This window comes from Trichosporon asahii (genome assembly GCF_000293215.1).
Source record: "Trichosporon asahii var. asahii CBS 2479 unplaced genomic scaffold scaffold00018, whole genome shotgun sequence".
In the NCBI taxonomy this organism is placed as follows: domain Eukaryota; kingdom Fungi; phylum Basidiomycota; class Tremellomycetes; order Trichosporonales; family Trichosporonaceae; genus Trichosporon; species Trichosporon asahii.
The window spans coordinates 699,260-726,768 of NW_014040906.1; the positions used below are offsets into that span (position 1 = coordinate 699,260).

The 27,509-nt window shown below is 60.5% G+C and overlaps 6 protein-coding genes and 2 non-coding genes across 8 annotated transcripts; 5 read left to right on the forward strand and 3 right to left on the reverse strand.

Moving 5' to 3' along the window:
- Positions 1-858: 858 nt before the first annotated feature.
- A1Q1_08191 (uncharacterized protein) lies at positions 859-2,127 on the reverse strand (the record flags this gene model as incomplete). The annotated part of the gene is made up of 1 exon (XM_014326338.1): positions 859-2,127. The coding sequence occupies one exon, from the start codon at positions 2,125-2,127 to the stop codon at positions 859-861; it is 1,269 nt and encodes a 422-aa protein (XP_014181813.1).
- Positions 2,128-6,311: 4,184 nt separating this feature from the next.
- A1Q1_t215 lies at positions 6,312-6,399 on the forward strand. The gene has a single exon. It is a non-coding gene; the product is annotated as a tRNA-Phe (tRNA).
- A 359-nt stretch (positions 6,400-6,758) lies between these two features.
- A1Q1_t216 lies at positions 6,759-6,839 on the forward strand. The gene has a single exon. It is a non-coding gene; the product is annotated as a tRNA-Phe (tRNA).
- Positions 6,840-7,189: 350 nt separating this feature from the next.
- On the reverse strand, positions 7,190-10,704 carry A1Q1_08192 (uncharacterized protein; the record flags this gene model as incomplete). Its single annotated transcript, XM_014326339.1, has 4 exons — positions 7,190-9,688; positions 9,734-9,942; positions 10,074-10,246; positions 10,385-10,704. The coding sequence occupies 4 exons, from the start codon at positions 10,702-10,704 to the stop codon at positions 7,190-7,192; spliced, it is 3,201 nt and encodes a 1,066-aa protein (XP_014181814.1).
- A 1,160-nt stretch (positions 10,705-11,864) lies between these two features.
- On the forward strand, positions 11,865-13,045 carry A1Q1_08193 (uncharacterized protein; the record flags this gene model as incomplete). The annotated part of the gene is made up of 4 exons (XM_014326340.1): positions 11,865-11,969; positions 12,169-12,373; positions 12,598-12,827; positions 12,929-13,045. 4 exons carry the CDS (start codon positions 11,865-11,867, stop codon positions 13,043-13,045), a joined length of 657 nt encoding a protein of 218 aa, XP_014181815.1.
- A 312-nt stretch (positions 13,046-13,357) lies between these two features.
- A1Q1_08194 (uncharacterized protein) lies at positions 13,358-14,326 on the forward strand (the record flags this gene model as incomplete). The annotated part of the gene is made up of 1 exon (XM_014326341.1): positions 13,358-14,326. One exon carries the CDS (start codon positions 13,358-13,360, stop codon positions 14,324-14,326), a length of 969 nt encoding a protein of 322 aa, XP_014181816.1.
- A 2,341-nt stretch (positions 14,327-16,667) lies between these two features.
- A1Q1_08195 (FAD binding domain-containing protein) lies at positions 16,668-18,543 on the forward strand (the record flags this gene model as incomplete). The annotated part of the gene is made up of 2 exons (XM_014326342.1): positions 16,668-16,762; positions 16,839-18,543. 2 exons carry the CDS (start codon positions 16,668-16,670, stop codon positions 18,541-18,543), a joined length of 1,800 nt encoding a protein of 599 aa, XP_014181817.1.
- Positions 18,544-22,894: 4,351 nt separating this feature from the next.
- Positions 22,895-27,251, reverse strand: A1Q1_08196 (uncharacterized protein; the record flags this gene model as incomplete). The annotated part of the gene is made up of 11 exons (XM_014326343.1): positions 22,895-23,160; positions 23,329-24,050; positions 24,128-24,415; positions 24,488-24,546; positions 24,633-25,087; positions 25,140-25,380; positions 25,425-25,560; positions 25,630-25,826; positions 25,874-26,263; positions 26,346-26,825; positions 26,961-27,251. The coding sequence occupies 11 exons, from the start codon at positions 27,249-27,251 to the stop codon at positions 22,895-22,897; spliced, it is 3,525 nt and encodes a 1,174-aa protein (XP_014181818.1).
- Positions 27,252-27,509: the final 258 nt, after the last annotated feature.

The window sequence follows — 27,509 nt, forward strand, 5'->3', positions numbered from 1 at the left end:
CTATGTCCGCCACCGCCATTCTCACCACATGCACGTTATCAATAATCACAAGAAATGCTAATAAATCACACATACTACCTCACGTGGTTTGCAAGTCTGTGGCCAGAACCACAGGCACACAGCGGACATAGACTATCCGCACAGACGTTAAGGTTGAGGCGCAGCGTGCCGACGCTCCTGCCGACGAGAAGCAATAAAGGAAGAAGGTTCGACACAGCCAATTTGGCGACTTAATGCGTACAGTTCCATCGTGGCTTGTGTGGCGCGGGCGTCGTGATCCTCGCTGCAGTGTCTGGTGGACCATCGGTTGGGACGTGGGGTGCGCATGCTGCGCGCACGCTGGCACAGAAGGAGACGGCGTGCTTCCGCAAGGACCTTCACGCTATAGTACGCCGCCGCTATTCATGTGCTGACCGAGGTCATTATTGAGGACCTGCTCGATGTTGTGTGCCCTACTCTGGCGGGCTCGTATGCATACATGTATGGAAGTACAACGGGGTGGTGGGCTCTGGGCCGTGGGCGTGAATGGAAGGGTCAAAATGCGATGTATGCAGGGTCGTGAGGGGGGGGTATTGGGGGAGTCGTCATCTCGGCGCTTCTGCTCAGCGCTTTCTGCCAGCGCTTGCTTTCTAGGCGCCTTCTCGCCTCGTCGCTAGCTCTGCTAGCTCGGCAGGCTCTTTTCTTGCTACTCGTTCGTCGAATTGTCGTCGTCGTCGATGGTTGGAGGAGACTGCGCGTCGCACTTGCGCACCCCTCACACTCCGTTCCTACCGTACCTACGGTACGCCGGGCGTACCTGCAGCGAGGCTAACTCTATGTCGCTGGAACAGGGTGCAGGGTTACAGCAGCGACGGTGTGTCACGCGAAAAGCTGCTGGACGACGATACCGAGCGTCTCGACCATGACGATGCGTTCTTCGTCGAGGCGCTCGTCCGTGTCGAGCTCGTCGCTGTGGACGCTGAACACGGAAGGGCGCAGGCCCTCGGCGGGAGGGTAGTGCAGGGCGAAGCGGGCGTCGCCTACCTGCGCGAGCTGGGGGAGCTCAGACTTTTGCGTATATGGAGTGTTGACAGCATGTCGGATGCGGCGCATGCCAGGAGCAACCTTTGGCGGCACGGGGACCAGCTCATGCAGCCGCGGGTGGGAGGGGTCGAATGCGGTCACGATGCCTTCGATCTGACGCGTGGCGGGATACTGCAGCTCGTGGGTCTTGGCGGCGAGCTGACGGAACTCGTCGATGCGCCACTGCGGCGTCAAGGCGTGCACGTCGAGCACGGCTTCCGCCTCAGACACGAGGTACATGTACGCCGGAACGTGCCATGGTCTCGGCGGAGATGTCGGCGGGGCGATGATCTCGAACACGCCGTTGGCTAGAATGTCGACCTGCAGGCTCTCGATGTCGAAGGAGAACTGCCGTGACTCGGTCTGCTCAATCTCGACTTGCGGAGCTGAAGGCTTGTCTCCGCCGGTAACGCGCATCTGAAGCTTGATGCCTGTTCGTCCTGCGGCGGTGGCGACAGAGGGAAGGAGCTGGTCCCGGATCTGGCAAACACGAACGAGAGCGTGGAGGTAGAGGCCCATGTGCGCCTTGAAGTCTTGGGGCGCTCCCATACCTGCCTCCATGCGCGGGCTAGCCCCCTCAGTCAGGTCAAAGAAGGTGCCGCTGCGATACCATGGGGGTGATCGAGGGCCTTGCGGTGGGTAGCAAAGGCGGAACATGTTGATCGGCGCCTGTGCGAGACCGATGCGAGGAAGTTCTGAGGGCTCCAGCTCGGCTGTCGGCTCATAGCTGACACAAAACGAATGGCGATCGTATCCGGCTGCTGGTGACGGAGGTGGCCTGATGGATAGCCGTTTCAGTCTCGGAAGGAGAGGGAACGACAGCCGAAGCACAAACTCGACCTCCTCGAGCGCCTCGGCGCACTCGGTGTGGAAGTCGACGGCGGCGTCCAGCATCGCCTGAGAGACATCAGAGGGAAGGTTGGAGGGAAGGTCGCAGACGAGGTCGTGCTGCCCAGTCATGAAGCCCAGTAATGGGGGAAGGTTCCCGACGAGCACGAGGAAGAGGCGGTGGCCGATGAGCTCGACCCGCGGCGGGGTCTTGACCAGGTTCACAGCCCCGGCCATGGTGAGTCGGTGTCGAGGTCGAGGTCGGATATGAGATGTGGGGGGGCCATCGGAGTTGATGGATGTCGATATATATGGGCGTGGGCTTGGATCTGCTGTCAGGGGAGTGGAGATGAGACAAGCTCAGCGTCTAGCACAACAGGAGAGGGATGTGCGAGGTACGAGGTGTGGGTCGCAGGGAGAAGGAGAGGGAGGTGCAGCAGGGGACGAAGGGACAGACGACATGTTGGGTGACAGCAACGGCATCGCAGGCTAGCCAGGCACGGCGAGGCACGGCGGACCGCAGAGGTTTGGCATCGCTTGAACTTGTTTCTTGGTGCTGATCCCAGCTGATGGTGCCTGGCTACTCAATTGTCCATGTACCCTTAGCTCCCTTGCCTCGGTCACAATGCCCTTCTCCTCACGAAAGCTTGTACTCAATGAACCCTCAGAAGCTCAGAACAAAGACAACACCGTGACAAGGGTCCACAGGAAAATCAGGAAAATCCTGCGAAATCAAGGCACCCTCCTCACATCCTCACACACGTCTCACACACGCACCACGTTGCGACAAACGGCACAACACGTTATGAGACGTCTAAACGAAGGTGATCTGCTTAACGAACGATGAGCTGGCAGCTCCACATCGTCAGAACGGCATATCGGAACACCGGGCGACGGGGCGCCCAAGTAAACTCTGATCCGCCGTCGCCGGGCTCGTCGCACACGCTCGGCCCTACCAACCCACTCAGCGACCCAGGCGACCCTGCGCTGTTCCGTGTTAAGCTCGGATTAAGCTCGCCGATGGCCGCTGGGCCGTGGTGCTATTGCTAGCTCACGTGCGGTGGAATGCCCACTTGAGTTGTTCGGCGTCCAGCGTCCTTTTCCACGCTAGTGGAGTCGTTCCGAGATCTCATGACATGGCATGACGTGCCGCGGAGCGCAGCACGCAGCATCGGGCGAGAGGAAGCTGCATATAGCACACCGCCCCAGAGTCTGTTGATGGCAGCTGACGGCGGAGACGGCGGTTGCACAGGCGGGTGCCTTTCGACGCCTCTCCGACGCCTTCTCGACGCCAAAAACGTCAGTGCATGCCAGCATGCCAATTCATTCATTGAGGCATCGACCCGACTTCAGTTCACACTGCAGCGGGCCAACTATCGTACACCGGTCTGCTCGTTCCTATCTGCTATCGGTGAGCGGGCTTTGCTCGTCGGAGCCATAGTCTACCGCAGGATTACTGTGGAGCCGCTGTATCCTATCCGCAGTGGGGCGATGAACGGGCAGAGAAGGTTGCGACGCACAGGAATGGGAGCTCCCATTGAAAGCGAGCAGGGAGCCGGAACGTGGTCGGAACATTCTCCTCCCCGTACTGCGCTCGGGCAGACGCGCCGAAGCGGGCTATGCATAGCCATGCATACGATACGCTCGGATGCGAGCGGGCCGGCCCCGCGTGGCTTGTCGCGAGTATGCTTACTGCGCTTCGACGCTTTGGTGAGTCACTCAGCATGCGCGGAGCGCGCACTGTCCAAGAGGCGATTCGAAGTGTTCTCTGAGCATCGAACGACAAGGCTTAAACGTTGTGGAGTAGATGGTTGGCAGGAGGACCCGTCAAGCTCGCAGGCTGGTGCTAGCCACGACCTTAACGTTGCATCAGCCCGGATAGTACATGGAGTGTCATCGATAAGCGGGGTGTATTCGCCGTGCATACACTACCGCGATCTGTGCGATCTGTGCGATCTGTGCGATCTGTGCGATCTGTGCTGTCGGTTCTCGACGTCCAGTAACCGGTGTGCATTGCATCATGGGTCATGCCACACGACCGAGGCGTTTGCAGGAAAGGACCATCGCAGATCTGGGGTCGATCCAGTGTAGCGTTTCGCCATTCATCCGCTCCGAGCACACTTGCGTAACGAGCTGCGCATCCGTGCTGCTCTACCCAACTCTTCCTCTTCTGCAACTCACAACAGCGTCCGCTTTGGTGGACTCGTGCTAGCGGCTTTCCTGCGATCCGTTTTCGGAGGAAACACTGCACCTACCGCGCTCCAGGTGCGACCCCAAACCGCATCCTGGGCGTACGTTGGGTGTACGTTGGGCCGTACGTTAGTACGGAGCTAAGGGAAACGGTAAGGTCTCCATTGTTTGGTTCTCGTAAGCGACCTGCGCTCTGAATGGCGGCAGGTTGCGGCTCACCTCTGCCCAACGGCATATCCACGGCATCCTGCGTACGTACAAATGTCGCAGGCTCGTCGCAGGCCAAGCCCGACTGGCCCGAAGGGAGCAAATGGGATGCGATACACAGCATGGATCATCCCGCACATTGCAGACCCGCACACCCTGCTGGACCGCACCGAACTGACTCCCAGCATACCGCGCAACGTCTATCCGCCATGCGGGTCAACATTTCGGGGTCGATCTCCTCACATAAACCATGCGTACGCACTTAGCGTACTCGTCACCTCCATGCCAAGTCGCGTCATGACCGATCCAAAGTTTCGAAACGGGCAGACGCCCACTGTAGAACTTCGCTCCACGTGCATGTGCAGAGGCATAAGGCGATCAGACACTTCAAGGGACGTACGCACGTCACATGTACGACGCCGCCGGGGTGGCGCCGTCAAGCTTCAACTCATCCTTCATTACGCCTCCCGTTCCGGGCCGCTGCAGTGCGTGCTAGCGCCCGTGGCCATGGGTCGCCGGGCTGGGTATGCTGGGATCTTTTGTCAGTGATGTTCATCATCTCCAGTACTGGCTCGTTAAAGTCGCCCAGCTTCGGGCACGGGAGACGGGGCGATGAGCGGCAGCAGCGGCTACGCCGTCGCCCGCCGCCCGCCGCCCTCTCGGTTATGCATCCACCGACAACAGATGGCAGACGTGGCAGTTTGTGAGCAAAACTTGTGCTCGAGGCGCGAGTGTGAGACGAAACCCTCTGCGAAACCCACATGCGACGTCTGTGTGTCAAGCAACCTTCCGCAACACATGCGAGACGAACCTGCGACACGGCGACGGACAATGTGAGTTCTGAAAGTCGTTGGATACGGCGTCGACGCTGCATTCGGACCTGGCAGGCGCGTCGGGCGTGCAGTGCCTGAGTCATGTTCCTCCTGTTCCTCTTGGCTCTATGTTTGTCTCTGTGCTTCGGCGTCGTAGTTCGTCGACGAGGCGCGTCGTGTTCACCGCGACCGACTGCCCCTTCCGTTCTCATGTCGGGACGAGCGACGGAGCGATGGAGCTCGCTCGGATGCTTATCTGCGTGCCACGGGGCCGACCGGGAGGTACATGGAGTGATAGAGCGAGTACGACGACGGACTACGAATCCGGCCCGGTCTGGGAGTATACTGCAATACAATCGAAAGCTTCACGCATTGCTCACCTGGGAAATTGATAACCTTAACGTCCTCGTCGACCTTCTGACGACCACCGGACGCTCGATATAGAAAATAGAAGCCGAGCGGCACAGGTACGCCCCTCTGTTCGTCAAGCCGAGGCTCTCGATCGGCGCAGATGTCCTTGTCACGCTGCAATCTGGGCGGAGATGAGCTCCTGCTGAGCCCCAACTTTCTCGCTAGAGACGAGGATCTCGAAGTCTGATAAGCTCACCAAGGAAACCACGGCCGAAGGCATGGAAGCCCACGAGCCCGCAAACGCATATGACCGCCATCGATCCGCGTTGCTTATCCACCGCTGCCCATTAACCACTGACCGCACAGATCGACCACGACGGCGATCGGCTGCGCCTGCGCGCTACAGGAGGAGAGCGCGTCGCAAGGCGAACAGGAGGGATGATTCTCCAGGTGGAAGGCACGCTGGCACCGGGTACCCGGGTGATGATCGTGAGCTTGTCCTTCTTTCGACCATGCCTTGAGAGAAAGCACTCCGCTCTCGCGTCTGATGTCTGCTCGACGACGGCGACGTGGGGTGCCTGTATCTGACCGCGTCAGAGTAGACAGGCAGAAACCACCCCAGGCCAGTGTAGACGCGAACCTCTCCGCCTACCAGTCCAGTCTCAATGCCCCTATGCCTCGCAGCCGAGCGGCAGTGGCCGACAATGACAACGACACAGTCCACCAGTTCACCATGTCTCGCAACACCTCTTCCCCCCGAAGCCCGTCACTGCTCTCCCGTCGGTGAGCAGCTTCGCGCTCGCACCCGCCCGGCTGGGGCCGCCTGCGCCCCCACCCCACCGCTCTCGTCAACAACGACCAGGGATGATAGCTCAGTTGGGAGAGCGCGAGAGTGAAGTCTTCTACCGATCAGTTCTTGAGGTCGGGCGTTCGATCCGCCCTCGTCCCACTCGTTGTGACCTCCTGCTCCTCCGCCAGGAGGCGCTTGGATGCCTTTTGCGCCGCCTTTCTGTCACTTTCAGCCGGCACGAGCAGGGAGAGTGGCTGATGACAGCTAGGCTGGGCGCGCGGGCAGATCAGGCGTATCGATCAACGACGATCCGCTCATCCTCACGCACAGCTGCAGAGCTATTGTTTAATTGGAGGTGGCTATGCGGCCCTAGCCCTACGGCCGGCCTACGGCTTACCTCCAGCATACAGAGAGTGTTGCCACCAATGGTTTATCCTCTGGCCCGCTCGTACTCGCTCGCACCCGCTCGGCGTCCGGCGCCTGCGCCCCGCTCCGTCGGACTTTGTCCACAGCGACCAGGGATGATAGCTCAGTTGGGAGAGCGCGAGAGTGAAGTCTATCAATTCTTGAGGTCGGGCGTTCGATCCGCCCTCGTCCCAGCGCTGTGTGCTCTGAGCTGCTTCGAAGAGGCGGCGTAGGAGTCTTTTTGGACGATGGTTGACTGAGGTTGGCCATTGGAGGAGATGGCTGGATGTGGCGCTTCATCTAATCTTTTCGCCCAAAGTGGTACACGGCCTCCCTACAGTATGCCGGCCCGCGCAGTGTGCGCCTGCCCATTACCTCTCTGCCAATCGTACATCTGTTATACATGCTACTGGAGAACCATAGAAACTCCGACTATAAGGTGAGGGACTATACGCAGACGCAAGGAAAAACCAAAGTAGTTGAGAAGCGGGGGGATAGGTAGTGTAGATGGATATGATAGTTGATGCTCGTGTTACAACTCGAGCTAGATCTTAAACTCGAGGGCGCCGACGACACCGAGGCCGGCCAGATCGGCGTCGGACGGCTCGCCGTTGCCGTCTGGCGAGGGCATGGGCTGGAGAGGCTTCTTCGCCGGCGACGGGGGCGAGGAAGGCGTCTTTTCCATGACGCTCGGGTCCGAGTCTGGAGGCGAGGCGGGGGCTGGCTGCGAGCCTGGTCGTGGTGTGCGGGAGATGGACCAGCGAGGGTCGACCCAGCGCCGCAGCGTAGGGCTGAGAGCAAGCATGGCGGGATAGATACTTTGCACTCCGCAGAGGACGACGACGAGGATGAGCGTACTACGCACGTCCTTGCCTGTGCCGCGCCAGATACCATAGTTGATGCTTTCCCAGACGACGGTGAAGCCGATGGACGCGGTCAACGCGATGCTCGCCATCTTTGTCCGGCGGCCCTGGTCGCGCAGCGCGGTCGCGAACAATGTCGGGAAGACGGGACCCTCGAAGAACATTGCAAGCAGGAGACAGGCGAACGAACCCTTGCCAGGCTTCAGCAGCATGGCGAGCAGGGATGTGATGAACGTCGCCGCGCAACACACGTTCAGGATCAGGCGTGGCGTGAAGCCCAGGTAGCACACGCCGGAAGCGATGAATCGGGAAGCCGCAAACAGGCAGTGCCCGATGAAGAGGTCCCAAGAATCGTCCGTATTTGGCCGCATTAGCTGTATTAAGTCGTGCCACCAGTACGAGATCGACTCCTGCTGTCCAACGTAGCACGACATGACGAAGCAGCCGGCGCCGATGACGAACCAACGAGCTGGCATGCCGTAAGCCCGCGCCGATGGCGACAGGTTGGCATTCGCCAATCGCTCGTCCGTCTGCTGCTGCAGCTCCTCATCCGTCGCTTCCGACAGCGGCACGTAGAAGAATACGAGCGCCAGAAGCAGCACAAACAGCGCAACTGCGAGGTAGCACCACTGCACGTCGAACAACGACCCGCGATCGTTCAGGTGATTGAACAACACCTTGGTCGCGAGGATCGGCGAGAAGATGGAGCCGACGGCCTGTATGCCCTGCGAGAAGTTTAGCCGCGCTTCGGACAGGTGACCCGGACCGGCAATGGCAATGAACGGATTCGCCGCGGTCTCGAGAACCGAGAGGCCGATCGCAATGCAAATGTTAGAGAAGAAGAACCCTCCGTACGACACAAGCACCGATGACGGCCAGAACGCCATGGCACCACAGCCGTAGATGACGAGACCAGTCATGAACGTGACCTTGAAACCGTAACGCGGCAGGACGTACAAGCCGAACGTGAGCGGACCGATGATGTAGCCGAGCCAGTACGAGTTCTGCAGCGCGATCGCTCGCGAGTCAGACTTTCCGATGACTTGTAGAATCTTGTCGTTCAGAACGCCGAGTAATCCGTACGAGAAGCCCCAGAGGAAGAAGAGTATCGAGACGAAGAGTATCGGCCACCAAGCCTCCTTCGCCGTGAGCTGTGTCAGAGGCTTCCGGCCGCCCATCTGCACGAAGTCGAAGAAGTTGTTCGTCGGTTGCTGAATATGCTCTGGCGGCACATTGGCAGAGTTGTTCGTGATCCAACGTAACGGCATGGCCATTAGAGACGCCTGTACCTCGCTGACGCGCGAGTCCGGCTTTGCTAATGGCACGCCAAACACGTTCGCTTTCGGCGACACTGGAACGGGTGGCTCGCCTTCGCTCTGATCACCACTAGTGGTCTGAGTCTCGGCGCTGCTTGATGTCGTACCTCCCATCCCTCCTAACGTCGGTATACTCGGTAGCCGCGCACTGAATCGCTTTGACGGGCTGGCCGGCGGACTTCGATGATGGTGGTGGTGGGTATCGGGCGGACCGTTCGCGAAGAACTGCATGATGTCCATCTGGTCCTCATCAGGGACGCCGGCATCCACTTCTAAGATCGCCTGCAGGGGCTGGTTCCGCGGCGACTTGACACCCGGCTCCGAGATATAGCTGTCGTCTTGGTGAGCTCCGCCGCTGCCGCCCTGAGCGCTCCCCCGAGAAAGCAGTGGTCCTGATCCAATCTGTCTTGACCGCGACTGCGACGAGCGGCTCAACGATCGTGGTCGTACCCGCTGGATCAGCGGCTTCATAACCAGTGCACAGCAGCACATGACTCGGACGGAGCATTCGATGGCGGACCACATGACGCCGTACGACGTGTACCAGTAAAAGTTGGGCGGGCCGGTCTTGGCGCTAACAGTGTCGCCTCGTTGCATGGAGATCTGCACGCGAAGCGCCTGCTGCAGGTAGGCGATTCGGACGACATCGACAATGGCCACGAACGCGCCACAAAGGAAGGTGAGGACGAGACCAATCTTGGCATTTCTCTCGATTCTCAGCCCGGTGATGATGGGGAGCGGAAGGATAAGGATTGCAAGGTCGGAAAGGATGTTGACGGGGGCGGACGAGAGGAAGAGTGTGACGAGATCGAAGCACTGGCCTTGCACGGTGGGGTCCCAGGCCGCTGAGATCGGGCGACATTGCTTGGCAGGTCAGCAACGCCCCAAGAGTTTCTCGAGTCGACTCACGAAGATGTTGAGGAAGACCAGCACAATGCCGGCAATGTCAACGATGGCCAGGACTGCATAGCTCGCGTAACGAAGGAACACGTGCGCGCTGGCCATACGAATGTACAGCAACAGCGCGCCGCTCTTCGCCGCCGCCGAGGACAGGTGGTAAAAGATGGGGAAGACGTAGAACGCCTTCTTGAGCGGGGCCCACCATTCTGACTTGATGGCTGTGGAAATAATGAGCGAGGAAGGGGCGAGAGAAGCAATCGACGACCGATAAATTAATTTGGGCGTGAGGATCGGACGTGCGCGCACGGTGTCAGCCGCAGAGCAGGATCCCGAAAGAAAATCCACTCACCACTATCGGGTTTGCCGATGCCTACCGTGGCTCCGTAGATGATCGAGATGTTGAGCGCGACGGTGAACGCCTGGAGGTCAGCGGAAGAACGACGAGTACGGGTATCGCTGAAAGATAAGGAAGACGGTGGCGCCCTCAGCTTGACAGTGAATGCACCGAGCAGCCAGTTCGTGCTGTTTCAGGCCGCGAAGCCTCCACCATCCCGATCGATCGTGAATTGGACGCAGACAGTGAAGAAAGCAGCCAGACTGTACGGCCAGCCACTAGCTGCGACGACGTGGTGAGGCATTTTCGAGACAACAAGGAATGACTGCCGGTGGGCGACTACCGGTGACGCCCTTGTCGCCGATTGAGTGGGCACACAGCCGGCAAAGAAGCCTCCAGTGGTTGCAGATTGTACGATCACTGATTGTCGGGATGGGCGGGGGATGGACATGAGATGCCAGAGGCTGGCGATGGGAGCACAGGAAGTAATACTCACCCAGGCTAGGATGGTGACCCAGTCGTCGACATCGGCTCTGCGTCTAATGGCGAACTTGGAGATACATCGTAAGGCGACGAATACGGTGGCGAGGCCAAGGAAGACGGCGCTTGTGATGAGCACGCGGTTTGACCGGTCGACGAGGACCATGTTAGGACATGGCTGTCACGGGCGGTGGGCAAGTCAAGAGGTCGAAGCAGCAGTGGATATGGGGTGTGACGAGTGTTGTTGAGGTTGTAGGGTCGAGAGAGAGTGGAGAGGTGGATTGGAGTAAAGGTTCCGGGTTGCGAGGCTGGGTGTGTGGTGCAGGCCGGCGGGGTAGGGGCGGGTATGGTGGGATTAGGAATGGGATGGGTAACAATGTTAAGATTATGACTGAATGAATAGGAGACCCAGAACTCGTGCGGTTGCTTCGTATCGGGGGACGACCCCGCATCGAGAAATGGGCCGCCCGCGCAGCGCTCAGCGTCGAGCGTCTGGTGGGTGAGAGCATCTCGGGTCCAGCGGGTCCAGGGCATACGCAGGGTCACGCACCCGCTGCGACCTCCACCCCTCTCGGCTGCCCTTGAACCTGTCGTCCCTGTCTGCTGCCCCAGCACTCCATTGTGTAACAAGCGAATCCCGACCCCGCGAACGATCCTCACCCGACAATGGCCCGCGACTCCCCCCCATTACAACCCCTTTAGTTAACCACCCTCCCTTGCCCTAATCCACCAAGTTCTATTGACGTCCCTCACACTAAACCTCCCACTGCATCGCTGACGGCGCTTACCTGCATCGCATCTTGCGTGGGCGTCTCATGTCTCCTAGGTCATCCGACTTGCTCCCTCTGCACGTGCGTGACACACAGTGACTGCCGTGCAGTGTAGTCGTGCGCAGCCTCCAGCGAGCCCCAAGAGTCAGTTGATAATCAGAACACTGGGGGAGGGGCGACTGAAGCAGGAGTGCGGGGCCCTGTTGCCCGATGCCGCGCGCCTGCGTGAACTGGCAGTCCCTGGGCGCGCCTGGCAGCGGGGTCGGTACCGTCGCCTCATCGCTGCCGTCCTCCCTTCGCAACTGCGACTCGTCCTCCATCCTTAATCGCCCTCTCCTTCTCGTCTGCATACCTGGAATAGCTTGGCCCACGCTGCGCACGCATCGTAATCCCCATCCCTCGTTTCCAACGAACCCTCTTTATCCTGCCATCCCTCACTCGCAACCCTCTCGCATCAGGACAAGTCTGACCTTGAACCAATTGACCAGATCCGGCTCACCCATTCGCTCAGCAAGCATCAGCCATCAGCCCGAAACCAGTCTTCCTCCTCTCGGCCATGTCCTCGTCCAATCCAGTGGCAAAGGCACCTTGCTCAAAGGAGCTCGAGAGAGACTGGTGGCCGCTCGAGTCCAGTCCTGACGTGCTCACCAAGTTCGCTCGTGTAAGTTGACGTCAATGCAGAGTAACGACCAGCCCCGTGACCTGCTCCGCCCCGAAAATGCGGGCTACGGCTCGACGACCGGTTCACCGTGTCGGACCTAGCTCGTATCGGGCAAAGCTCTCTTGACCGGTGCATGTGACTTGAGCATTTAAGTTCGATCGCATGATATCATATTAATACCACGTTCAGCTGACCGCAGCACTGGGATCTTCCCAACGAGTACGAGTTTGTGGACGTCCTGGGCCTTGACCCAGAGCTGCTCAGTCTCGTCTCTCGGCCGGTGCATGCAGTCGTCTTCTTGTTCCCGGACACGCCAACCATCGTTGATCACCGCACCAAGGAAGGCCCGGGCACCCCGGCCGCCAGGGGCCAGGAGCCCCTGTGGATTCCGCAGGTTGGCGTCGGTAAGCGTGGCGATCGGCCAGCTAGCAACTGACTTGAAGGTCACTCGTGCGGGACGTTTGCCGTTCTCCATTCGCTCGCGGCGACGCGGCTCGCACCGGCTCTGAACGACTTTTTCGATGAATGTCTGAGTGAGTTGCAAAAGTCTGTCAGTTGGGCTTTGGACGATGCGACCGCCGAGGCTTTTCGATGCTGCGGAGCTTAGTTTCTTGCTGACCGCGGCTAGCACTTGATCCCGATCGTCGCACGGCGCTGCTGGCCGCTTCACCACTGATCAAGCCGGCGCACATGGCTGTGGTTGCTGCCGGTGATTCCCAGGTTCGCGAGTCGGATTGGGAGGACGCCGACCACTTCCTGGCTTTCGTGCGCCACAACGGCCGAGTCTGGGAGATGGACGGGAACACGCCACGCACCGGTCCGCTGGACCGAGGACCGGCCAGCAACGACCTTCTCGAGGTGAGTCCCACTGTGCTGACCTCCCCAAACGTCATCAGTAACCCTCGTGTTCCCCTCAACAATTAGACGATTATCTGATTACGCCGCTAACCCATTCACAGGACGCTGCGCGCATTATACGAGACGTGTACATTCCCCGGGCGGAGGGTAGCGTGCACTTTTCCACGATAGCTCTGGTTGGGCCGGAAAGTGGCGCCGGGGCCTCTGGGGATGTCTAGTGGTTCAGCTAGTAGACTAGCTACCATGACGCGTGTGGACATGTAGAGTGTGCCGGAGTTGCGTGCTTTCACCCTGGCCCGGCACCATGCCGGCCCACTGGTTCGGGTATGGATCGGTTTTGCGCAGCGTCCAACGCACACTAGTGGCACGCTTCCGCAATACGCGGTGGCACTGGCCGCACGTTTTCTCGAAACTCACAACAGGACGACCTCTTCGGTAAGATGTGAGCAGAGCCGGTGATGCAAACATTTGCATGTATAAAAGAGGGGACTGCGAGGTCTGTCGGCCTCACCAGACCTTCCTCCGACAAGATGCTCTACCTTATCCCCCTCGTTGCTGCCCTCGCCTTTGCGGCGCCTGTCGACCAGCCCGGCGCGGCTGTCCAGGCCAAGGTCGGCGATGCCCGCGTCGCTACCGCCTGGGACCCCACCTTTGGTCTCGAGAAGGCTGCCGACAGCGCTGTCGCCGCTGCTGGCCAGGCTCTCGAGCTTGCCCCCAAGTTTGGCCTCGACAAGACGCACCAGGCTCGTGACCTCGAGGCGCTTGCTCAGCTCGCCGCCGAGGCCGCCGACAAGTTCTGGGGCTCGGTCCCCAAGGTCATCTCCGAGATCGAGGACAAGGTCAAGGAGATCAAGGCCGCGTTCAAGGCCAAGATTGACGCTCTCGACAGCGCGATCGGCAAGAAGTGGGCGGACAAGATCAAGGCCATCGAGGACAAGCTCAAGGCGCTCAAGGACGCCAAGGACAAGATTGACGCCGCGGCCGTCGAGGCTATCCAGGCCGAGATCAAGGGCCTCGAGGACCTGATCAAGGCCGACAAGGACTTCTTCGACGCCACCATTGGCCAGGCGATCAAGGACAAGATCAACGCCATCGAGGCGGGCATCGGCGCCATCGCCGGCCTGTTCCACCTCCCCAAGCGCAGCTTTGACGACGACCTCGCCGCCGCCGCCCCCAAGCTCGGCGAGATCTTCCAGAAACTCGAGCAGGCGTTCGCCAACGGCGACGCCAACGCTGAGAAGGCTATTCAGGAGATTGACAACGCGTTCAAGAACCCCGGAGAGATCGCGCCCAAGCTCGCCCAGGTCGTCGACAGCATCGGCAAGCAGGTCGACTCGGCCCTCCAGGGCCGCCCCATCTACGTCCCCTCTGACTGGAACAAGGGCGGCAAGCTCCGCCAGCGTGACGAGGACGAGGAGGAGACCGAGGAGGACGAGGGCGACGAGGGAGAGGACGATGGTGAGGACGACGACGAGGAGGACGACGGTGACGACGAGTAAGCCCCTCGTCTCGTCCACCTCCTACCATCAGAGCCCCTCTTGTCTTTCTCAACTACTTTCCCTTCATGGACCCCCACACCCCGTGGTAGAGCTAGAGCACCGCCCAGCGGCGCCCCGCCTGACCCCAGTCCCTCTTTGAACCAGTACCCGGTACTCTGAGCCATCAGTATGACTTTAGTCACAATATCAGAAAACCACCATTTCCTAATAGTGCGCGTTAGTAGTCCTGTCTTTTAGCAATAGCTTGATTAGGGCGATGAATCAGTCTTATTGTCGGAGTGTCTGAGCGGGGGTCAAGTGGGCTATGCTGCGGGGAAGACGAGCTTGTGGGATGGTCTGTGGGGTGGTGGGGTAGTCAGAGTCGGCCCTGGTCTACGGCCGCTGGAGATCCGTACATAGTCCCTCGGACTAAACAGGTTCACCGGGTCAGCTTGTCCGCTCCGAGGGAGTTCGGCAGAGGCGCCAAGCGACAGGCAGGCAGCAGGGCGTCAGCCGACGCCATTGGGAGTCCAGTCAAGCCAGTGCAGACGCCAGTGTGATCCCCGACGTCCCGGAGATCTCATCGTACCGGTCGGGTACCGGCCTTAGTGTGTTGGCTGCGATCGAATGTGTCGAAGTTGCTGACCAGCGATGAGTGACCACGAAAGCGACTGACCACCCCGGGGTCGATGGTGGTTCGGCTGCAGAACGCTGCTGAAGCTGGTGACCAGTTCCCGGAGCCGCGAGATCCCACGAGCTACTCAAGGCGTCGGGCACTTTGAGTCAGCTCAGCTGGTGACGGGCGAGAGGAGATGTCGGATGGCTCCGATGTAACGCGTCCACTAGTCAGTCATTATAAGAGGCTTCGATCGCAGCCGTAGTGCATCCGAGCCAGTTGGGCAAGTATCGCTGACAGATCACTGACAGTCTGCTGATCAGGCGACCCACAGTGATGGAGGCGTGATGAGGCGAAAGGTCACCCACACCGCTGATCCTACTCATGAGCCAGACGAGATCCATTCCGGCCCGAAATCAGCCCAGAAGCGACAGAGGTGACCGCCCTCTCCCCAAGAGAGCGCCGCAAGCGCCGCGGTGACAGAACCCAGCAAGAGTGACAAGCCCAAAGGTGTCGCTACCTGGCGTAGACAGGGAGGGGTTGAGTCCCGTGACTGCACCCATCTCTCTCCTCGAACCGCTCCTCAGCCCAGACATCTCGCAGCTTCTCCTGATCACAAAGCTTCTCCTAATACTCCAGCACATTCGGAGCTACACCACCGGCGTTCAACTGTCCATATCCCGCCAAGGATCCGGAGCACACAAGGGCATAAGCCATCGCAAGCCAACCACGGCCCACCGCTTACGCCACAACGGGACGAACCGCACGCCCGGCACGCCTCGTGCCCGCCGCGCGCCGCGCTGTCCCCTCATCGGCGTCCTAGGCGTGCTGGCGCAGCGGCGCCGCTCGGATCATTACGCCTCCATCAGCCAGGTGCCAGGCGCCTTGCTTGTCTCGCACAAGCTCGGATCGCATCCACGTCTCCCATGTCTGCGCTGTGCACCCTAGTTTCTCCCGTGATCGAGCCCGTGCTGACGGTCGTGCGTGCTTATTCGGAGTGGTCGCGATTAGACTGCACCATGATCTGCATGCGTGCGCGAGTGCAAGACTGTCGGCACCCGGTCGTGTAAACCAGAGATGAAGCAAGGGCGAATGTGGTATTGAGATTCTCCGCGCCGAGCAGGGAGGGCTGAGGGCGCACGCCCGGTGCCTGGCGCCATATCTACCCGACGTTGGCCGATATGGCTGATAACGCGACGCGCGCGACTTTTTTCACGACAAACCCACCACACCACACTTAACCTTTACATTCTGGCTACCCACAAGCAGACGACAATGCAGTGCGGCACGCACACTTGGAAGACGGGGTACGCAGCGGCGTCGTCCCCTGACGCCGTTGTCTCCAGCGAAGCACACCCAGATGTGGGGGAGCAGCGACACTCTGATGCTCGGCTGGCTGACGAGCTCCTGAGTGGCGGCCCGTGCGACCGGGCAGCTCCGGAGGAGCCGTGGCGCTGATGCGAGTGTGAGACCGGCTTGGGCTCGGGCACCTTGGCCACCTCTTGCACCTGCACCTCGACGTCGTACGCAGGCCTACTCCGGCTGCAACTGCAGGCATCCCTGTACCACCTCGCGCCCGCTGGCCCCAGTGTCCCCGTGTCCCGTGTCCAAAAGCCAGAGCCAGAGCCAGTGGCCAAGCAGCGGGTAGAGGATAGGTGCCAGAGGGCCCATCTCACTGTGCCGGACAGCTAAAGTTTCTGGCTCCTCTCCACTGCAACCCCTCGACGTACTACCTTACTCTACACCATGCCCTCACTGAAGCGACCACTGCCCGTGCTCATCATTGGAAATGGACCGGTTGGGCTGCTCCTCGCGTACGGACTTGTCAAGCAGGACGGTGAGTAAGTCTTGCCGTCGGGCGAGATAGACGTCAACTTCATCGCCGCCGCTGGCGATCTGAGACATACGGCCTTACAGCTTGACGCTGACACCAGTGCCCGTGATCCTCGTCGCTCGACACCTTCGCCGCCTCGGCGTGCCGAAAGCGCACGCCCTGTCCCCCCGCTCCCTCGAGATCTGCCGACAGCTCAACGTTCCGGTGCATGTGCTCCGAAGTCTTCCCGCGCACCGGGAGGACGCACAGTACGTCCAGTTCGTGACAAATCTCAGCGGACAGAACCTCGGACGGCTAGACTATGAGCGAATGCACGCCGACGTGCTCAACTACTCGCCGGAGATGACGCACAACGTGTCCCAGCCGGACCTGGAGGAGATCCTGGAGACGCTGCTGCTGCAAGACCCGACGACGCAGCACCTGGTCGACTACCGGAAGGGCTGGACGTGGACGGGGTACGAGGAGCGGATGGACGCGAATGGGACGACGTATTGTGTCTCGCGCGTCGAGGACACGTACACGGGCGAGGAGACGACGGTCGAGAGTCTCATGATTGTCGGCGCGGACGGGGCGAACAGCGCTGTGCGCAACGCGCTCGGCATCAAGAGCGAGGGCGAGCAGACGGCCGACGTCATGATGACGATCCACTTCCATGCTGACCTGCGCGCGGTCGTCGGCGACCGCGTCGGTATGCTGCACTGGATCCTCGACCCGGAGGCGCGCGGGTTCATCATCTCGTACGACCTGGACTGCAACCATGTCCTCATCCACAATGTGGCGCCAGACGACCCGCTCGCGTCCTTCACCCCAGACAAGTGCATGCGTATCGTGCGTGCGGCTATTGGGCAGGACGTTCCCTTCGACTTTGAGTGCAGCATGCCATGGATCCTCACCCGCAAAGTCGCGAGGCAGTACTACCGCGGCAACGTTGTGCTCGCCGGCGACGCCGCCCACCAGTACCCTCCCACCGGTGGACTCGGCATGAACTCGGGCATCGGCGACGCGCACAACCTCGTCTACAAGATCGCAGCGACCTACCACGCCTGGGCCGACATGCCCGCCATGTTTGCGAGCTACGAGGCGGAGCGCCGGCCCGTCGCGGTGCGCAACAGCCTGCAGTCGGTCAAGAACGGGAAGAACATCTTCGCCATGCTGAAAGCGCTGGGCACGACGAGCTCCGACCCCGCCATCGCGCGCATGGAGATGGAGCGCTCGCTGGCCGATCCGCGCAAGCTGGCGCACCTCAAGGCGCTGATCCAGGAGCAGGCCGAGCACTTTGACAACCTCAACCTGCACCTCGGCTACATCTATTACAGCGCATACCAGCCAAAGTCAGCGTCGACGTACCACCCGGCGTACGTGCGCGGCGCGCGCATGCCCCACGCGTGGGTCAAATCCAAGCAACCCGTGTTCAACAACCTCAAGCCCGTCGACCTCTCCTACATGGCCGGCGACATCGGCCAGGACAAGCTCCAGAAGTGGCAGTACTCCACGCTCGACCTCGTCCCGGCCGCGAGCTACGTGCTCATCCACTCCGGGTCATGGGGGAAGAAGGCACTGCAGCTCCGCATGCTGCTTGCAGCGCACCGCATCCCGCTCGTCATCCTCGAGGCGGGCAAGGACTTTGAGTTTGTCGACAAGAAGGCCGGCAAGGTGTGGCAGGACGGGTTTGGACTCAAGCATGGTGCGGTGCTCGTCCGGCCAGACCAGCACGTCGAGGCCGTCCCGGGCAAGGACGCAGTGCCCCAGGCCATCGTTGACCAGGTCCTCCTCACGCTGACTATCTGATGTAACTGCCCGGTGTCGCCCGTGGACATGTGGGGATAGATACCCTGTGACTTCTATGTAACTTATGTGTTTGCTCGCTGTCCGAGGGCCAAGGCTTGCAAGCAGCGATTCCTGGATACGGGGCATCAGCAAGCGACTCATCCGCCGGAAAGGAGTCCCGACGGAAGCGGCAGTGCACCCCTTCGCGTCGGCAAGTGCAGCCTTCTGTGATCCACAAGGAACGTTTCGAACACGCCCATCAAGGCCATCTCCCCAAGCACAGGTCCCCAGGCGGTGTTCGGCTTCTGACGACAGATCCGCCCACCTCCCGTCGGGCGCGTCGGGGCCAGACCTCACCTCCCGCGCTTGCTCGGGGAGAGCGCCGCTGACGCAGAGATCCGCGATCCAGCGGATCGGATGCTGTTACAAGATGCTCGCATCGTTGCGCTCGTCGCACAGCATTGCATCAACGTCGGCGTAATCAGCACGGATGCACTGACGCGCTGCGCTGCGCGCCGAGACCAGGTCTCGGCTCGCTTGGCTCCAGCAAACCTCGCTTGCAAGTGATCGCGATCGCGCCGAGTCAAAAGTCGTCTGACCGAACGCTGTTATCGCCGAGCAAACGCGGAGTGGCCTAGTGTGCGGGGGTGACCAGACGGTTGCCTGGTCTGGGCTGAGAGCTTTCACACCCCTGCGTTCTGAAGCTTCCCCGCGTTCCTTCAGATTAATGAACTCCTGATGCCGTAAGTTTGCGCAACGGGCGAGGAGGGGCCCTCGACGCGTTGGGTATAGAGAGCACTGAAGGTACGCGATACAACTGATTCTTTCCTGATTCATACTACGGTCATGTACTTGCCCTCAGCTGGGAGGGGAAGAGCCAAGTGAGTGTGGTTGGTTTGTCCGTGTGTGCAATGTGCGACTCCTCGCCGAGGGTGAATTTGCACTTGAGAGAGGTCAGCTGCTGTTGGACATGGACGGGATGAACGGGTGAACTTCGGATGGTGAGGGAGGGAAGAGTTTCGGGCAGAAGCCCGGGAAGGACGGCAGAAGGCGGAGAGGAAGAAGGCCGCAGAGTGGGTGGGATGCGGGGCAGAGTTGGATGGAATGTGCTCTGCATTTGGTGCGCGATTTTGAGGAGCAGGCATGCCCGAGTAGAGGCTACTCACTTGCTTTTACACCGAAGCGACTAATCCGACGAGGCCGAGGATGATGGGGATGAACGACCACGAGCCGAGGGCAGCCTTGAAGGACGGGGCGGCACCCTTGTCCTTGTCGCCGCCAGTGACGGCCGACTGGCCCGCGGCGGCGGCCGAGCCGATGGCGGAGGTGGCAGCCTGGGCGCCAGAGACGATGTTGGAGGTCGCGGCGGCGGCGCCGGAGACGGCGTTGGAGGTGATGTTCTCGGCGAGGTAGATGGGCATTGCGATTAGGATGAAAGAGAGTAGTGGTGGAGAGAAAGTTGGAGGGGTGGTGGGATCCGATCATGGGTGTGTTGCATTGCGCCCAGATTTATAGCTTTGACAGCCGCCTGAAAGGTCCGGTCTCACCCCTCACCGCTGCTGGCCCCCCCTCGGCCCCAGATCCGCGGCGCCTGCATTTGCGGATCACAACCCTTGGAAATTCCTCTTGCTGCTCCTTGCGTCCTGCCTTGACTGCTGCCCCTCGCGACCGCGATGCGCTCATGCATCTCGCGTTCCTTCGGGCCGCCGGCTGATGGAGCGCGGCAGCCCCAACGGCATTACCATCAGCGTGGGTCGGCGCCGTGCCGTTTGTGCCGCCGTGCCGTGCTGCGCTGGCGTTTGTGTGTCAGGAGACGTGCGATGTGCAACCCTTGGCTCTCTTCCTCTGCGCGTGCACGCAACAACAAACAGAGACAGACATTGCGGTGGTGCAGGAGGTCGATGATGCTGACGAATAGGTTGTCCTTAGTCAGGTACATGACCCTTGAAGGGCAGGTACGAGGTACGTCGCAGGAGCCAGGAGCCAGCTTGAGCTAGCGCCGTCCGTCCCTCCGAGCACCGGAGCTTGAGGGTCCGTAAGTCAGCTGGAAGCGCTAACAACCCAAGGTCTGACGGAAGGGTCACCGAAGTCACAGATTAACAGCTCTGCTGTCAGGCTGTCTACTGCGAGTGGGTCCGAGGGTCTGCGCCCAGAAATAAGCTTTCGCCCCCGTGTTGGAGTCTTATCAGCGTGCCCTGTGGCAGCGTGCTCGAGCTCCTCATGTGCACACTGGCTTGCGTGATGGAATGTGTGCTCACAGTTGCTCCTCTTGGACAAAAGCCAGCTTGCTCCAATGCGCGGGTGACTGCCCCTGCTTGGCTGACATAGTGTCGCAAGCAGTCCAGTGCACACGAGGCAGCGGGGCCGTTTGGAAGCTTAATCTTCGGAATCTCTGCCTGGTTACGGCGAGCGCGCAGCACGCGGGTGCAAACGGCTTCCGGGGAACCAGAAAGCCAAGGAGCAAGCTCGGTGGGCGCGTCACGCGGCATACTCCGGGCTCCGAGTGAATATATTGCGCACCCAAGGAGCATACGGGAGCACTCTCCCAGCGTACGGGCAAACCATGTACGAGAAACTGACGGGGAATCGAGGTCCTGGCGCAAGGAGACTCGGAGACTCTAGGAGGCCGAACCCAACCTTATCGCGCCGCGGCACCGTCGCCCACATGTGCGCATTGTAACGTCGTTAATCGCGTGCTCTTCGGATGCTCGTGAGGCACATGGGCCCGCTGCTGGACGTCGGAGAGAAAGCACGCGCGGTGGACATCGTTGTCTCAGTGTCGACCCGAGAGTTGTTCAGGACAGGACATGCTGCCCGCCCTGGGAGTCACCTCGTCCAACGAATGGACAGGACGCGATGGCCCAGGCTGAGCCAGAAACAGCTCTGACACACCGTCGCTTACTTCGATTCGCCCACTGGTTGTCAGATCTCAGCTGACGCCTTCGATTGTCAAAGGGTCGCATAGGGGAGGTCATGTCGTTTACCAAGGGTCGAATGCGAAACAGTCACGGCGTGTCACCGTTCGAAATTTCGGTGGAGGGCATGCCCAGAAGAAGTAGTAAATGAGAACGTTGAGCCCAAAGTACTAAAACGCACCCGAGAGTAGACGACCGAAGTGCGTGCGCGCTTTCTTCGTTCTGGCTCGTGTCGCTCGCTTCGCTCGTCGTTGAGCAGCAAGCGATCGCTGAAGCACCTGCGCTAGTGACGACGATGGGGTCGTCATGGCGTTATGGCGCTCCGCCAGAGCGCCAGCCTGGGTCTGACACAGACGTGCCTCAGCCGTGAGCAGGGACACCCGTTCGCGTTCCTCGTTCCTTTAACAAAACCCTCCACAAACCCTCTTCCATCCTTCGATCTCCCGTACCCAGCTCCATTCCCCGCACGCCGTAAGCCGTAAGGGTTACCCCGCAATTCTGCACGTTCTGCATAATTAGAGAATCACCCTCCGCTCAACGTCCATACAACGTTTATTCGGATTCGCGATACCCACGACAGGTCGTGGAGCGAGCGTGAATTCATCTTCTCGTTCTGCCTCCGAGAGGCAGACGAATGCAGACGGCGAATTATTGCAGATAAACCTCGAACAGATGAATGGGCCCAATTCAGCGGCGCCGAAGCGCCGAACAACGTCCGCAGTTCTCTCAGTTGCACAGAAGGGTCCCAGACGCGCCAGATGAACGCCGAGAAGACGCCACGGCACGGGGTCGTTTGTAAGTCGTATTGCACACTATGACGCCCATAGCCCACGTTGTGCTCCAGCTCTCCCTCCCGATCCTCCATGTCCCCACCGTCCCGGAACGCTACGGCCCGTCTACAGACTGTTCGCTTGAAGATGCATGCGCACCGTGTGGTCTTTGTGCGATTCTGGACCTGGCATATCTCGGGTGTTCCTCTCCCCTCACGGGCCCCCTGTCACGCCTGCTAATTCATGCTGGAACGTCGGGACTTTCCTCCGTCCTTGGAGCTGCTGATACTTGCTGTCGGAGCGTCGTCGCAGCGGGAGGAGTACGCATACCAGGCCCGGGGTGCCTTCGACCTGTGTCGAGCTCCATGACTTCCAAGCGTGTAGCTCGGTTCGGCCGTTTAGCCGTGCACAGAAGAAGACGCCGAGGACGCCGAGCCAACCGAGCCCCTGTCCCCCTGTCGACCCGGAAACTCACGACTTGGCCAACTACAGCGTCCCCCACACGAACCAGCTCGAGCCAGAAACCTTGCACTCGAGTTCTCGCAGTATTGCTAGACACTCAGGCTCGCCGGACCCACCGGTTCCTCGGCGGGCACATGGGCACGCGGCACGTACCTACGCAGTATAACCGACGTCAACTGGCATGTCGGCGCAGCACGCGCAGAGTGCTGGCCTCTGATCGAGCCTTCACTCCTCCAAGTATCGGCGCAGTTCCCGCTGACCTTCGTCTGCGCCGTTTCGCACGAAGAGAGAGAGGGTGACAAACGAACCACACGATAGACACGCGGAGTGGCAAGACAGCGCGCCATGACCGAGGTCAGGTGCTTGACTGTTCTTGTCAGCCTGGCACAAGGCGTCGGAAAGTGAACCAGATCCGGAACGGGTGAACGGCTGATGTGAGCTGATCGGCACGCGACGAGTGCTGCGTGTCAAGAGGTGAGGACAGGATCGGTCTTCAGCTGAACAGTTAGCCTCGAACATGACCGCAGATGTTGCTGCTTCGAGTGTTGAATGCCGAAACAGAGGTTGTAAACACAAAAATCACATGCTGGGTACACAGTGATGGCTACGTCTCCCGACTACAGACCGTCGCAGTCCATGCCACACCCTCCGCGTCTTACAGCCACTGCTTGCCATTAACCCCCACCCATTCCTGCCCGAGAATGCTCCCTCCTGCCAGCCGAATCGAGTCCAACACATTGCTTGTTGGGCGACAGCGCCCCGCGAGACCGCGCTCGTGGCCTGGACTTGCGATGGTGACTCAAGTCGACCGTAGCCCTCTGCGGAGTGCAGCGCAGTGGACCAAGCTGGCAGTCTGCGCAAGATGACGGGGTCACCAAGGATCACCAGGCTCTTACGCGCTCTGGACAGCGCCACGTTGGCTCGTGCCAGATCGTCCAGGAATCCCGGCGAGGAGGTCGGCGTGGAGTGGCGTGTCGTCGACACGACCACAACATCCGCTTCCTGGCCCTGGAAGGAATCGTCCGTCGACACGTTGACGACGAGCGAGCCGACCAGCCACCCTTCCGGACCCCTGAGGAATCGCTGGCTCGGCTTGTCCTTGACGCACTGCAGCTGGCCGCGGTACGCGGAGATAATCTGGACCGAGACCGGAGCTGGCAGGTCGTGCGCCGAGGCGATCGCGTCGAGAGCAACGATAAGCTGCACAGCAACGTTGGCCACGCCCTTGTTCGCGACGGACAATCCAACCTTCTCATGGTGGGACTGAGTCATCACGAAGGAGACCGGCCCCAGCGCCCAATGCCGATGGCGAACAGCCGTCTTGCGAGGGTTAAGCCATTGCAAGTCGGCGCTGAGAAGGCGGTCGTGGTACGCGCTTTCGCTGATCGTTGCGAAGATGAGGTCGTGCATCCGGCGCTGGGTACTGACTCTCAGTTTTCGAAGTGTCGGGTTACTCACTTCAGGAAGATTAGATAGCTTCCACGCTCAATCAAACGCTGGAAAGTACTGCGCTGGTAACCGACGCCGGCGGCAGTGCGCGAAGTCACGAGGGGTGGAAGTTGCTGGTGGTCGCCGATCAGCACGAACAGCGCAGCGAGGAGTTGCAAGACACCGAGGGGATCCGGCTCGGTAGCGCAGCCCGCTTCGTCAAACACGACGAGCGAGAGCCGAGCATGCACTTGCTGGCGTGTCTTCGCAAAACGACCTCGGTGCTCCTCAGCACAGCCTCGATACGAGCGTCGACCACTAAGTCGTCAGCTGAATTGTCCGACACACGCAAGACTCACCTGCGTCCCCGGTAGCCCAATCGTCGCGCACGACGTAGCGAGCCCACGCTCGCGAGAAGAACTCGCTCCTCGAGCCTCGCCGACGGAACACTACACATTCCCCGTAGGAGTCCTCGAGCAGGCGCATCACCAGCTGGTCCTTGGCACCCTCAACTGGGAGCCCCGGCTCGGCGCACTGCTCGGCGCGGGTAGGTTTCCATCAGCTCGATGAAATCCAGGCTGGATGACGGCTCGACGAGGTCGAGATCCGGTCCGTCCTGAAACTCGGCGAGCTTGCGACTGAGCTCAGCCTTGGGCCCCTCGGAGGGAGCGCCCTTGGCCATGAGCAGGTGGCGCAAACCAACGACAGTGTACGCCGTGCTCAGCCGCTCCGTCGTCTCCTCGGGCAGTCCTGGTAGAGTAAGCGTCAATCCAGGACGAGTGACCCACTCTACCTGTCCTTGGGCTCTTTGCGGCGCTGAACCATGGCCGAAGGGAAGGCGACGTAGGTGTCGAGCTCGACGTCGAAGCGCACCGAAAGCTCTGTCGCCGAGAGACCATTGAATCGGTACTCTCTCTCGACGTCGTCGGCGAGGCTGAATGGCAACAGCTCCACCGGAAGCTCGCACGCCGCCGCGCCGTCGACAACCTCCTGCGCCGTCGATGCTGCTGTCAGTATCGGAATGATGCAACGTTTCACTCACCTGCGCTGCGCAGCATGCTGACGAGCACGGGGAGGCGCCAGGACCGCACCAGGCGGTTCTCCAGCCGAAGTTCTACCCTCGCACTGACTTTGGCCTCGTCGTAGTCTGCCAGGGAGGTCGGCATGGCGGAGGCAAAGCCCAGGTCGAACGGCGCGTGGTGAACCGTGTGCGCGAGCAGCGTCGGGCGCCGAAGACCATGCGGGGCGGGACGAAGTCGATCTCCAGGCCGGAGAGGATGCTCCTGGTGCCGCACTTGATCCAGTGGGCAACCCAGAGAAACACGACGCCGGCCGGCCCGTTCTTATCCGACGGCGGGAAGATGTAGTCACAATCTTCCTCCGCTCGGCACAACACTCTAACCGCCAACCGCCATACGTCTTCCTCCTCGGCTTCGGGCCAGAACACGGTCGGGAAGCCGGCGCTGTTCCGTGGTACGTGCTTGCCCTTCCACTTTCTACCTGTCAGCGTCTGATGTGTGAATGTGACTTACTTGTGCTCCTCTACGAACGTGTCCGAGTACTCCAGCAGCTCGAGCACGGCGTCATCCTCGCCCGGAGCCGGATCGTACTGGTCGATGAGGTCGACGATCGACCTGCTCTCCTCCGGCTTGCTGCGCAGGAGCAGGTGCTCGGGACCCGGGTTGGCGTAGAGCTCCTCGCAAGCCTCCTCGAGACTGATGACCTCGAGCTTCTCGTTGACATTCAAAGATCCTGCCTCATATAGCCCGTGTGAACGCCTTGACCGGCGTCCAGGAGCGGCTTGAGGGCATTGCCGTCGTGCCCTTGGTTGGTCAGGTAGATGCTGCCGATGACAACATCTATGCCGCGACCGTGCCCGCCGCCCTTGGCGAGATTGTACCAAGTAGGTACTATCTCGACTTCGCCAAGCTTGTGGTAAGCGGCGGCGGCGGGCGCGCCGTCGTCCTCGAGAAAGACCTGACGACGCAGATCAAGGCTCTCGCGCATCGCGTATCGGCGGTTGCGGAGGTTCTCGTACTTCTGGCGGACGGCCGAGACCTTCTTGACATCAAGGAGGCACGTGTTGTCAAGCTCGCTCAATGGTGGCCCGCCAGCCAGCCACTCGAGTATGCTGTCAACCATGGCCTCGTTCGTCGTCGTAGATGACTTAGGCACGACGTCGGAGAACGTCGACGCATTCAGCGCCCTGGCCTGCGTCTGTCAGTGGCAGCGGAGCAATCGAACTCACCTCAGCCAGCGAGATGGAGCGGCCAGGTGCGGCCTTGGCGCTGTCGCGACGCTGAATGTCGCTGATCGCCTGGGCCCAGAGGTCCCTGGCGAACTCGCCCTCAACGTAGCGCTGAGCTGTGCAGCTCATGCACCTTCCCTCTCCGTAGTACTGTGCGCAGGACACTGTCCGCTCTGCGAACTCATCGCTCGGGTCGTGCGCGGCAGCCACGAGCTCTGTGTGGCGCTCGCCGACGCAATAGTGCGTGCCGCACTGGCCGTCGCAACGATGGGCAGTCTGCGCCTCGACGCGCTCAAGGAACAGCCTAGCCAGCGTCTCGGATTGGAACTCGCTGAGGCGATCGAGTTTCGCCGCCTGCTGCTGGAGCAGAGTTTCCTTCTCGGCCGAGACGATGAAGTTCTCCCAGACTCTGAGCCGGTCGGCAGGCTCAACGTCGTCAAAATCTTCCTGTACAAGCGCGATCCATCCCTCCCGTGCTTCCTAAGACGAGAAGGAAATAGCCTTGCCGTTGAAAACAGCCTTGAAGAGGTGGCAGTCCGCAGATGGATACTGCCTCAGGATAGGGTCAGGACCAGCTTGGCCAGGGACTCACCGACGCAATAGTGCGTGCCGCACTGGCCGTCGCAGCGATGGGCCGTCTGCGCTGCAACGCTCTCGAGAAACAGGCGAGCCAGTATCTCGGACTGGAACTCGCTCAGGCGATCGGATCGGGACGTCCGCTTCAGCAGCGTCTTCTTCTTGGCCGCGATGAGCCTGTTCCAAGCTTGACCTCGGCCTGAGGGGTCGACCACCTCCTAGGACGTGAGGGAAGAGGCTTGGCCGCTGTAGACTGCGTTGAGTAGTGGCAACACGTTTGCGGACCGCCGAAGTCAGAAGGGGGAAGGCGAAGTCGAAGGAGAGCTTCATCTGATACGAAAAGCTCGGTCGTGGTGGAAGGTCAGGAGATCTAGCTTTAAGATCTCGCAGCCATTGGGATTGCAAGAGGCAGGAGGTATTGTTGGCGCAGTTCGAGAAAGACTTTGAAGATGCGGGTGAAGGTATTGTGAACTGTCAGCAGGGAATTGCAGGGAAGAATGAGCGTGCGGGCTTGGAAGAGCTGACGTGTGATGCATGTGAGCGGAACCTAATGCAGAGCGCACAGAAGCACTCAGAGGATCTGCGATC